This window comes from Macaca mulatta, chromosome 14 (assembly GCF_049350105.2).
Source record: "Macaca mulatta isolate MMU2019108-1 chromosome 14, T2T-MMU8v2.0, whole genome shotgun sequence".
Lineage (NCBI taxonomy): Eukaryota > Metazoa > Chordata > Mammalia > Primates > Cercopithecidae > Macaca > Macaca mulatta.
In genome coordinates, this window is record NC_133419.1 from 10,874,519 (window position 1) to 10,886,944 (window position 12,426).

Sequence of the window (12,426 nt, forward strand, 5' to 3'; positions counted from 1 at the left end):
GCACTAGGGCCTCTCTGTGTCCTGCCAGCTGTCCCGTCACTCCTGGCTGGGGAGAGGGATGCTGTCTTCGAGAGTGACACAAACAACAAAGGACAATCCAGTCCTACCACACACAGCCCAGGATTCCTGTTTCTCCAGCACCAATCAGTTTCTTAAAAATTTCTTGAGCTGAAAAACAGCTTGTGGAAGGAATATATGCATGCTCTCTTCAGCCACTTTTATTTATTTATTTATTTTTTGAGACAGGGTCTCTCTCTGTTGTCCAGGCTGGAGTGCCGTGGTGCGATCTTGGCTCACTGCAACCTCCGTCACTGGGTACAAGTAATTCTTGCATCTCAACCTCCTGAGTAGCTGGGACTACAGGCACCTGCCACCATGCCTGGCTAATTTTTGTGTTTTTAGTAGAGATGGGGTTTTGCCATGTTGGTCAGGGTGGTCTCGAACTCCTGACCTCAGGTGATCCACCCGCCTTGGCCTCCCAAAGTGCTGATATTACAAGTGTGAGCCACCGCACCTGGCCTTCAGCTACTTTTAATCTTAGCAAAAAGATTTGCTGAGACCAAGGACTGTCCAGAGGTGGTACAACCATTTAATGAACTTATGAAAAAAATGAAGTATGCTTTTGTTACATATATATGTATAATATATATAAAATATGTATTATATATGAGTGTGTGTGTGTGTGTATATATATATATATATTCCACATTTAGTGAAATCTAGTTCATGGAAGTCAGTCCAGAGAGGTCTGGAACTGGTTCAGTGTATTTCTCAACTTCACAGCAACAGAATCCTGGTGTATATTAACCTTTGGTGGCCACAACATTTTTTTGAGAAGAGTGGTCATGTTTTTTATTTTTATTTTTTTGAGAAGAGTGGTCATGTTTTATATTTTTATTTTTTACTTGTACTTTTTTTGATCATAGCTCACTGCAGACTTGAACTCCTGGGCTCAAATGATCCTCCCGCCTCAGCCTCCTGAGTAGCTGGGACTATAGGCACACACTATAAGTGTTAAAGAAAGAGGAAAGAAACACGAAAAGGGGTTCAACCGTCAAAGACAGGTTTATTTAGAGAATAAACCTGAGAGGAGCTTCTGGTTGATTTTGGTCATGAGTGTTCTAACGGACTAAGGATATTTAAGAGTTTAGGAAGTGGGAAGATCATTGTAGGTTTGGAATGTTTCTATGTGAGGGAAAGTTTACTGTAGGGTTAGAATGTCTCTGGTCAGAGGGGAGCCTATCTTGGGGTTGGCATGTTTCTGGTTGGAAAGGGTTTTATCTTAGGGTTGGAATGTTCCTGGTTATCCTGGGAGTTGGTTTCCCAGCATAGGGAAATGTCCTGATGTCCTGGAGATGATGTTCTGGGGCTGGATTTAGGCAGTTTTTCAATTAACGGGAACATAGAATGTTGATGTTTGTCCAAGATGGCGATGGTCCTTCTCTGTCATGCACCACCACACCTGGCTAATCTTTTTTTATTTTTAATTTTTATTTTTTTGTAGAGACAGGGTCTTACTATGTTGCCTAGGCTGGTCTTGAACTCCTGGGCTCAAGAGATCCTCCTTTGGTCTCCCAAAGTACTGGGATTACAGGTGTGTGCCCCTGTGCCCGGCCCTGTTTTCCTACATATTAGTTAATAAATTGGTTAATTAAATAAACCACTATCTTTTTTTCCTTTTTGAGAGATGGAGTTTCACTATGTTGCCCAAGCTGATCTCGAACTCCTGGGCTCAAGTAATCCTGCCACAGCCTCCCAAGTAGCTGGGATTACAGGTGCATGCTACTGTGCTTGGCTTGTCATCCATCATCTATCAAGTGGTTATAGAAAGTTAAGCATTGTACTTGATGCTGGGGTCCCAGTGGTACCAAACTTGGACTGTTCCAAAAATACTGGCAGGGAAAGGCACATTCGTAAAATAACCACATGGATCAGTGTTCACTGCAACTGTGAGAATCACATGAAGTGCAGACACATGGACATCTGAGACTCCTAACGGGGATCTGACCTAGTCATGGAGGTCAAGCACACCTTGGAAGGGCCTGGATGTTCCCATTGTCCAGCACACTGGAACAATTGATCCTGGACAGGCAATGAAATCTGGGGAGGTGAGCCTTAGATCACAAGAAGTGAGAAAGCCTTCTTCTCTTGCTGTGCCTTCTGGTTTTTAGACCTGGACTCTGGGTAGAGCAGCTGGGCCCTCTGATGTGGAGGTAGCCCTGGAGCAAGGCAGGCATGGATGCTTCTGCAATCCCCAAATGGAGCCTGGTATTTCAGCCAGGAATCTAAGCAGATCCCCCTCTAATTGTAGCAATGATAAATTATTCTCTTTGTTCTTCAACCTTCCAATAGCCCTGAGCTTCCAGGGGAGTCTCGTTAATCATTATAGCCTGGTCTCCACTGTGTTGGTGAATTAAGGGATCAACCAGCTCGCTCACGCATGAAAAAGTACAACCCAGGGGAGGGTGATGTCCTCAGTCCTGAAGGCAGAGTGGTGGTGGCTGCAGTGACCACCATGGAAGCGGCCACTGAGTAGGGTCACTGGTGGTAGAGGCTGGAGTGAGGAAGCACAGAAACATGGGGAGCTGGGCACTTCCGGAGCCACACCCAGGGCATGCTGGAAGTAGTGGAGGGAGATTTAGAGGTAGCTAATTCTCAGCATTCCACACAGGACCAGCTTGAGCCATGGCAATTTGGGCTTGGAAAGAATATTACTCCATCTAGTAGTCACAGGTTGGTGAGAACTCAGACCTTTGAGCTAAAAAAAAAAAAAACAAAAAACTTTCTAAAAAGAGGGCCAGTTGAGGAAGGGAACGGGGAAGATGCTGGTAGATGCGTAGGTGTTGTGAGTGGATTTAAGCACCACATGAGACTATACCGGGAGGTAATTAAGTTTTTTTTTTTACCTCCCTGAGAGTAAAATTAATGACATGCAATTACGTCAATGTTATGTCTGTGTAGAATGATAAAGATAATTCACTGAACATCTGTTACGTACCAGACATGGGGCTGGGTGCCGTGTATGCATTATCTTAGGTGATCCTCCTGACATCACCTGACATGGAAGAAATGAGTTTCAGAGAATCAACAGCCTTCTCCAAAGTCACCCAGCTGGAAATTGCTGGAACTATCCAGTGGGTGTTCACTCAATGTTGCTTTCCTCCTTTGTGATTCAGAAGTCTATAAAAACATGGTAGAATTCCTTTCTGAAGGGACAGATGGCTGTTTATTGATCCTTCAATCTTATTTCAATTAGATCATACTTTCACCAGCGAGAGAAGGAAACAGAGGAAAGGATCTAGAGAGAGCCTGAGACAGAGCACGAGGGTCAGGCTGCTGGAGGTGTGGGGGAGGCCTGGGACCCCCACATCTCCACTGGGACCCCCACATCTGCTTCTAATACAGGATTTTGTGGCTGCTTCAGGCTGTCACTTTTGGTATTTCATAATCGCAAAAGAGCATCCAGCAACAGCCGCTCCAATCATCGCGAACGCACCGACTTCAGCCGCGGCATTTTCCACCTGCAAAGCAAGCAGCTTTTGTTGAGCGTTCGCAGCAAGCCAGGCTGGCACTTTCTCCCTCCCAAGGGCCTGGAACTCCTCCCCGTCTCCCCTCTCTCCTGCCTCCCCTACGGCCTGGCATCTCCTCTTTTCTCTCCCAGCTGACTGGCTCAGAATCCTCTCCCAGAGAAGCCGTTGGCTGTATCCCCAGGGACTCCATTTTCTGGGCTGTGACCACTTCTTGGTGTTGGGTTTATCTGGGCTTGTCCTTAGAATGTGCCCATGAGATCCTTTTGAGAGAGCTTCCAGGTGAGGACATTTGTTCGGATTTGCGGCGAGGAAGAAGGTTTGTGCCTCACTTCCTAGGGCCAGAGCTCCAGAGGCCAGACTGGGGACTGTTTTGCAGTCTGAGTCCTCCTTGAGCTACACCGTTGCACAGGGAGGGCTGTGGCAGAAGCTGAGGGGAGACTTAGGGAGGCCATGGCCATATGCGTGCCCTGGGGTCACTGTGTACTATTCCCAACTGCAGCCTGGAAACTTCCATCTCCAGCTCTACTTCAGCCTAAACTCCAACTCCATGCCTTATCTCCACCTGGGCCTCTAATGGGCACCTCAGACATCACATGCCACGCCAAACTCTCGATTTCCCTCCCCAAAGCCTCTCCTCCTGCCATCATCCCCATCTCATCAAGGACGCGCATCCATTCAGTCCCGCAGGCCAGGGGCCCTGAGCTGCTACACGGCAGGCATCACAGGCACAGACTCTAGAAAGGACAGCCGGGGTTTCAATCCTGGTTCTGCCACTTATTAGTTGTGTGTTTTGGGGCAACAAATGTGAAAGACTATGAAGAGGCAAGGGATGGAGGCTGCAGATCTTACACACAAATGTCCTTGAGCTCTTACACAGGTCCATGGACCCTGAGCGTCCCTTGCCTAAGTGCTCTTTGGGGGGTTGTGGGACCTGTCACGGTCCTGGGTTGGCCCAGATTCTCCTGATGACCCCTAGAACTTCAGGAGTCATTTTCAGGATAGGGTTTAGAGGGGAAGGATCCTCAGAGGTCCTCCATCCACCCACTCTGCACATGGAGAGGCCTGGAGGGGAAGGGACCTGTCCAAAGACCCTCTGTGGATTAGAAGCAGATCTGGCATTGGAGCTCAGAGGTCCTGACTCTCAGTCAGTGGGTGTCCAAGAGGCTGCGTTTGCATCATTCACGGTGATCGCCTGGTTGCATAGCCCAGTGAGTCCAGCCCCAAGCAGACCTCCCCAGGGGAGATGGATTATCCAGAGAGATCCTTACCTGTTGACAGTGGGACCTGCCATATCTCAGCTTGGTGACAAAGTGTTCACAGTTCCTGCTCACAATACTGTACTTCATCTTCTGACCAACCAACTCCTTGGCAGAACTGATGATCACCCCCACGGGCAGTGGTTCGAACCTACGGTCCAAGCTGTTGTTGACCCGATAGTTACAGCCTTCCAGCACATCTTTCAGGAGCTCCTGTTTCACCACTGCAATGCCGCCCGGGACTGAGAAGGCACTGGAGGAGCTAGCCGCGGGGTACCCATCTGCAATCAGAGGCATTCTCATTGGCAGGGGAAGGTGAAGTAGGGAGAGAAGGGCTTGAAATCTCCACTAGGGAACTACTGCTGTTTATCCTTTCACAAATGTGACTGGAGGATTCACAGATTTGGCTTTTTTTTTTTTTTTTGGACGGAGTCTTGCTCTGTCGCCCAGGCTGGAGTGCAGTGGCGCAGTCTCAGCTCACTGCAAGCTCCGCCTCCCGGGTTCACGCCATTCTCCTGCCTCAGCCTCCCGAGTAGTGGGACTACAGGCGCCGGCCACCACGCCCAGCTAATAGATTTTGCTCTCTCTTTTTTAATCAAATAAGGTGTGAATGTTTGTTCAAGTCAGTGAATGTCATGATTGCCAGTGGCTGCTACCATATTCCATGCTATGCATGTGCATCACTTCTGTGGCCAATCCCCTGTTATCAGTCATTTAGGCATTGGAAAAATTTTCATCATTATAAGCAATGATGGTAAAGCATATTTATTACCTGTTCAGCTTTGTACACTCGTGTTTTGGAAAAAGATTCACTTCGTTTAGTACCCACTGTTTCAGTTACCATGCTGTGCTGTTACACATACTTCCTAATTTAATTTCCTTTTTAACTTTCAAGGAAAATACTATCATCTTAATTTAAAAACCAGTATCGGGCTGAGAGAGATATCATGAGACTTTTCCGTGCTATGAGAAGTCCTAGAATCAGGATGTGAAACTGCTTCTCTTAAGCCCCAAAGGGCAGGTTCCTTCCACCGCACTGAGCTGATGTTGAGGGAATCCTTTGTAAAGTGTCTTCTGTCCTACAATCTGGCACAGTTCTAGGCACATAGAGAGGTACACAGAAGAGCTGTCAACCAATGGAACCCCAATTGCATTATATAGTGACTCCAGGTGTTATTTTTATTAAAATGGATAGTACCTAATGCGCACAATAATTAGGTGTGTTACCTCTCTTGCCCCGTTTCTAATCTCAAGGCTGATGTTTGCACTTAGAACCCACTTAAGAAAATCCTGTTGGCTGGGCACAGTGGTTCATGCCTGTAATCCCAGCACTTTGGGAGGCCTACACGGGTGGACCACTTGAGCTCAGGAGTTCGAGACCAGCCTGGACAACATGGTGAGACCTGTTGTGTTTTCCCTACAAAAAACACAAAAATTAGCTGCGCAGGGTGGCGCATGCCTGTCGTCTCAGCTATTCAGAAGGCTGATGTGGGAGGATCACCTGGCCTGAGCTCGGGGAGGTCAAGGCTGCAGTGAGCCATAATCACATCACTGCACACCAGCCTGGGAGACAGAGTAAGACCCTGTCTCAGAGGAAAAAAAAAAAAAGAAAGAAAGAAAGAAAAATTGTCTTTAAAAAGCCTGTTTACGGCTGAGTGTGTTAGCTCATGCTTGTAATCCCAGCACTGTGGAAGGCCGAGGCAGGCGGATCACGAGGTCAGGAGATCGAGACTATCCTGGCCAACGTGGTGAAACCCATCTCTACTAAAATACAAAAAATTAACTGGGTGTGGTGGTGTGTGCCTGTAGTCCCAGCTATTCGGGAGGCTGAGGCAGGGGAATCACTTGAACCTGGGAGGTGGAGGTTGCAGTGAGCTGAGATTGTGCCACTGCACTCCATCCTGGTGACAGAGCAAGACTGCCTCAAAAAAAAAAAAAAAAAAAAAAAGCCTCTTTACATCCTGCAGGTTAGGCACAAAAAGGACCATGTGTCTTCATTGCCATGCTTTGTCTTACAAGGTCCCTGAAGGTCATCTGGATTAAGTGGGCTTGATTTACTATTTTCCTCAATTCAGACATTTTTACAACCCTGCCTGGGAGATGATGGGTTGGAGAAAACTGATAAGATGCAAATGTCTTGCTCTGATAGTGATGGGAATGGTTTTTGTCCAGTGACAGTGTAAATGCTTAGTGAAAAGAGAACATCAAGAGTTATGTAGTGGCATTGCCTTAGAGAATATGAACTTACCTGCACCTACCTAATTTGGCAGTCTTATTGTCTCATTTCTGCATTTTTGTTATTGTTTTTTGAGACAATGTCTTGCTCTGTCACCTAGGCTGGAGTGCAGTGGCACCGTTTCAGGATCTCGGCTCACTGCAACCTCTATCTCCTGGGTTCAAGCAATTCTCCTGCCTCAGCCTCCTGAGTAGCTGGGATTACAGATGCCCGCCACCACCCCCAGCTAATTTTTGTATTTTTAGTAGAGATGGGATTTCACCATGTTGGCCAGGCTGGTCTTGAACTCCTGACCTCAAGTGATCCGCCCACCTTGGCCTCCCAAAGTGCTGGGATTATAGGAGTGAGCCACTGTGCCTGTCCTCTGCATTCATTTTTTCCCCTTTCATTGACTATCCATACATATGTTTCCTTCATTCTGCTTTTAACTGGCTATGTCATCTTGCTGCTTCTGTTATTAATGAGTTAAATAAATCATTGGTATTGCTTACTGTGCATTTGTATGAGAATTTTAAAAAAATGTATAAACCTGTGAGAATTGCGCCCATTAAGGAGCAATTAAGTACGTAATATCAAGACACCTGGTTCTGTGAAAACATATGAAGCAAAGGATCTAGCACGGAGAAACATTGTTCCTTTTGAGAAACTTTCTTCTTTAAGACCTAAGAAACCTGGCTGGTTTAAGTCGTATGAGATTCTGCATACTAAGTTAACTGACTTTGAGCTAGAGAGATCCCAATGCTGAAGCAGCCCAGCTTTGCTGGGGGAGGCAATTGTCTCTTCTATTCTGCCAGAACCTATGGAATGTACTGTGTCTACTCCCTGGGACATATGTGTGTACAATCTCATCAGGCATCCTTGAAGAAGAATGTGTCTCCTAACCCAAGTTTCCCTTTTTTTTTTTTTTTTTTTTTTTTGAGATGGAGTCTCGCTCTGTCGCCCAGGCTGGAGTGCAGTGGTGCGATCTCAGCTCACTGCAAGCTCCACCTCCCGGGCCGACGCCATTCTTCTGCCTCAGCCTCCCGAGTGGCTGGGACCACAGGCGCCTGCCTCCGCGCCCAGCTAATTTTTTGTATTTTTAGTAGAGACAGGGTTTCACCGTGTTAGCCAGGATGGTCTCGATCTCCTGACCTTGTGATCCACCTGCCTCAGCCTCCCAAAGTGCTGGGATTACAGGCATGAGCCACCGTGCCTGGCAAGTTTCCCTTTCTTAACTGTCTTTCAGTGGCTCTCATTATCTTGTTGTTATTATTATTTTAATTTTTTGAGATGGAGTTTTGCTCTTGTTGCCCAGGCTAGAGTGCAATGGCACAATCTCAGCTCACCGCAACCTCCACCTCCCAGGATCAAGTGATTCTCCTGCCTCAGCCTTCTGAGTAGCTGGGATTAGACGCATGTGCCACCACACCTGGCTAATTTTGTATTTTTAGTAGAGATGGGGTTTCTTCATGTTGGTCAGGCTGGTCTCGAACTCCTGACCTCAGGCGATCAACCCGCTTCAACCTCCCAAAGTGCTGGGATTACAGGCATGAGCCACCGCACCCGGCCCTCTCGTCATCCTTTTAACAAATAGTTTGAAAATTATATATTCATCAGTCCTTACCTGGAGGAGCCAGATGGATCACGTAGCCATCTCCTATATACAGGGCCCAGTGCTCATAGCCAAGGCGGAAAATCTCAATCAGGTCTCCCGGTTTGGGCTCCTGCTGTGGCTGCAACAGAAAAGCCAGAGATGGAGTATACGGCCTTCTAGGCAAGAACAGAGACCCTGGCTTGGGGAGCTGCAGCTCATCCTGGAGACGCCTTGCTGATGTTCATCAGCTTCTAGCCCCCATGAGATCCCCAGCCCTGCTGTCACTTTTAGAGGCTCTCCTCAGTGGGGCCACCGGGGGCTGGAAGTCTGGAGAATTATCTTGTGGGATGGGAGAGAGAAGGACCGTCTGGGCGTGTGTGTGGCGCGTGTGTGCTGTGTGTGTGCATGCTGAGGATGCAGATGTATGTGCATGGGTGCATTGTACATGCGCCCCTCAGCAGCCTGACCCAAGAGCCTGCATGGACCAGCACCTTCACTGAGGCCAGGAGCAAGGCTGGGAAGGTGAGTCTTGAGCTCTCCACCCTCTGCAGACTGACCCTCAGTTCCTCATCACTCCTCCTTCCCTGTGCCTCTCCATGGCCCCAAGAGCCACCTCCTCCTCAGACCCTACCCCATCCAGCCTTAGCGCACCTATCTCTTGGAGATGATGCTCTGGGAGACAGGAGCTCACAGCATCCTGCTGGGGCCTGAGTGGGGTCTTATGGGCCCCCCAGCTCCCAGCAGCGAGGGGGCTCTGCACTCACAGAACAGGCCTCTGTGGGAACTTGTCCTACAATAACTGCACCCTCTCCACAGCCCCAGGGGAAGGCATGATCATCCCATGACACAGGTGGGGAAACTGAGGATCAGAGAGGTGGAGAGGCTTGCCTGAGAACACTCAGCTGGAAGGAGGCCAAGCTGGGTCTTCCCTGCACACCCCTCATGCTGGTTCCTGTCTCGCCCACCTTCTTCCCCTTCCTCACCTCTTTCCCACTTCTCCATGTCCTGCCCCAGGGCATAGCAGCCTCATCATTGAAGGTTTTTTCCTTTTTTGCCCTCTCTATGCCTGTCCTCAGTGGGTGACAGCCTCCGTCTCCCTCATCCCAGGATGTCCCATCCTAGACCTGGGGTCTGCTCTCCTTTGCCCTCTTCCTCACGCCAATATCCAGTCACTAAAACCAATCAGTGTGGACTCCAGAAGCTTCTCCTGGTTGGTGTCCTTGTCAATATCCCATCCACAGCCCCATGTCTGCCTCTGTGACCCCCACAGCCCCCTGACCAGCCCCCGCCGCCTGTCCCTGCCACTCCGTATCCAACCCCTCAGAACCCATGGCGGCCTTCCCAAGGGCACATCTGGCCATGACCTTCCTCTGACCTCAGGGCCCAGGACACACCCTGTGGGCAGCTCCCAGGCCCTTCCTGACTGGCCCTTCCTCACCCTCCTCTCCCTCCCTGGGCTCTGCACCCGTAGGCCCACTGAGTGACATTCCAGCCCTTCACTACAGCCCTGGCTTTAGCCTCTGCTACTCTGCACATCTGGGTCTCCCTGCCTCCGTCACTTCCCTGCAGCCACTCTTCCTCTTCCCCTCCCTCACCTGAGAGGCTGCCCTGATGGTCCCAGCCTGGCTCAGCTGACCCGCCACCCCACTCCCAGGCCCTGGGTCCCTGGGGGCCTCTGCTGCTCCCTGCAGTGGTCAGGTCGAGCTGCAACTCCCTGTGCCTGCCTGTGCCCCTCTGGGCTGTGAGCTCCAGGCAGGCAGGATCCTGTGTGCTCCTCCCTCTCTCCCTCCCTCCCTCCCTTGCACCTCCAGGATCCAGTGAAGGGCCTGGCATAGAATGGGACAAAGGAAATAGACAAGGAAGAGGGAGGGGAAAGGAGCAGGGCCAGGACTCCTGCCCAGTTCCTCCTCTGTGCCTCAGGACACCGCAGGACCCAGAGATGGTCTCCATGTGGGCTTTTAATGGTACTGCTGAATGTCTAAAACCACAGTCTCAGCTGGTGGCCGTGAAACATGAGCTTTGGCCTAAATAAGGAAAGGGCTCCCTGTGAAAAGCCGGTTTGTGTTGTGGCGCAATAAAGGCCTTCCCCAGAATCACGTGGTGCTGGTGGGTGTGCTGCCTTCTAGAATTTGCAGGACTCTTTCCTGGAATGGTTTTTTTTCTAGTAATAGCCTGAGCCCTGCTGTTCCTTTTCAGTTGCACACCACTGAGCTCAGCCTGCTCTCCCTAGAGCTTCTGCCAGTCGGTACATCTGGGCTGATAGGAGGAGAAATTTCAGTATTCAGAACGCTGCTGAGATTAGAATGCACCTTATAAGGCCAGATGATGCCACAGAGGAACGAGGAGAGAGAAAGCATCGTTTGGGGTTGAGAAGGGACTAAGCCCCCGTCGCGGCAGAAGCAGATGATGTTGGGATTTGCTTGCTTCCCACAACCCAGAGTCCCCCACCTGCCCACACTCTGGCTTCTCCTCAGGCTGAGGTAGACTTGACATCCGGCACCCCACAACCCTCTAATACATGCGAGTCCTGGGCTCCCCGCACTGTGCCAGGTACACAGAGGAGGTGGATTCTGCCCAGAGGACTCCCTGTCCAGCCAGGCAGATGCACTTTTAAAAGACAAACACAGTTTTCCATGACAGCCTTCTAAAGACGAGCTCTGGAGCTGTGTGCCCAAGGCCAGGAGCCCGGACTGGGGCCTTTCCTGGGCGGAGCTGCCCAACTGCTATAGAGTCAGTAATGCAAAGTCCCAAGAAACTTACCGAAGCCATCTCCAAGCCAAGGTGAGGTCTGGTGCTCCGCTGTTTGTGGATCGGCTTTTATGCTGAAAGACAGAATTTCACTTTTACTTTCCTTTTGACACTGTTTCAACCTCACTCAAATACTAAATACTGTTGAAGAGAGACAACTGTTGAAAAGGGAGCTATTTCTCTAGATGAAAGGACTAATCATTTCTTACACAAGTCACGGACTCATTGGTGCTTTAAAGCCACCTTGGGAGCAGCCAGAGTCGAAGGGGAGCCCTGAATTTCTGCCCCTCCTTGAGAAATAAAGGTCTCTTCTTTGTTTTTTTTATTTTATTTTTTATTTTATTTTTTTTTTGAGACGGAGTCTCGCTCTGTGGCCCAGGCTGGAGTGCAGTGGCCGGATCTCAGCTCACTGCAAGCTCCGCCTCCCGGGTTTACGCCATTCTCCTGCCTCAGCCTCCCAAGTAGCTGGGACTACAGGCACCCGCCAACTCACCCGGCTAGTTTTTTGTATTTTTTAGTAGAGACAGGGTTTCACCGTGTTAGCCAGGATGGTCTCGATCTCCTGACCTCGTGATCCACCCGTCTCGGCCTCCCAAAGTGCTGGGATTACAGGCTTGAGCCACCGCGCCCGGCCTGTTTTTTTTATTTTTTTATTTTTCTGAGACAGAGTTTTGCTCTTGTCGCCCAGGCTGGAGTGCAATGGTGCGATCTCGGCTCATTGCAACCTCTGCCTCCTGGTTTCAAGTGATTCTCCTGCCTCAGCTTCCTGGGTAGCTGGGATTAAAGGCACCCACCACCATCCCCAGCTAAATTTTCCATTTTTAGTAGGGACGGGGTTTCACCATGTTGGCCAGGATGGTCTCAATCTCTTGACCTTGTGATCTGGCCCCCATCGGTCTCCCAAAGTGCTGAGATTACAGGTGTGAGCCAAAATAAAGGTCTCTTCTAACAAGAATCCTGGGCAGCTCTTCCTACTCCAGGAAGGGGAGGCATTTGGAGGCAGGGAGATGTCAATCCCCAGTGCACCCTATAGGACGTTGTCTTGTAATGACACCCAGAAAATATTGGACCAGAAGTCTTGGG

At 49.5% G+C, this 12,426-nt stretch overlaps 1 protein-coding gene across 2 annotated transcripts; it reads right to left on the bottom strand.

The window, feature by feature from the left end:
* Positions 1 to 3,203: 3,203 nt before the first annotated feature.
* On the bottom strand, positions 3,204 to 11,885 carry PLAAT4 (phospholipase A and acyltransferase 4). Of its 2 annotated transcripts, none has more exons than XM_077962610.1 (5): positions 11,837 to 11,885; positions 11,356 to 11,417; positions 8,626 to 8,734; positions 4,799 to 5,067; positions 3,204 to 3,521 (listed from the first exon to the last, which is right to left on the bottom strand). In XM_077962610.1, the coding sequence occupies exons 2-5, from the start codon at positions 11,362 to 11,364 to the stop codon at positions 3,429 to 3,431; spliced, it is 480 nt and encodes a 159-aa protein (XP_077818736.1). In that variant the 5' UTR covers positions 11,365 to 11,417; positions 11,837 to 11,885; the 3' UTR covers positions 3,204 to 3,428. The 2 variants fall into 2 exon arrangements, with proteins under 2 accessions (XP_077818736.1, XP_028689158.2); XM_028833325.2 differs by lacking the exon at positions 11,837 to 11,885 and adding an exon at positions 11,553 to 11,679.
* Positions 11,886 to 12,426: the final 541 nt, after the last annotated feature.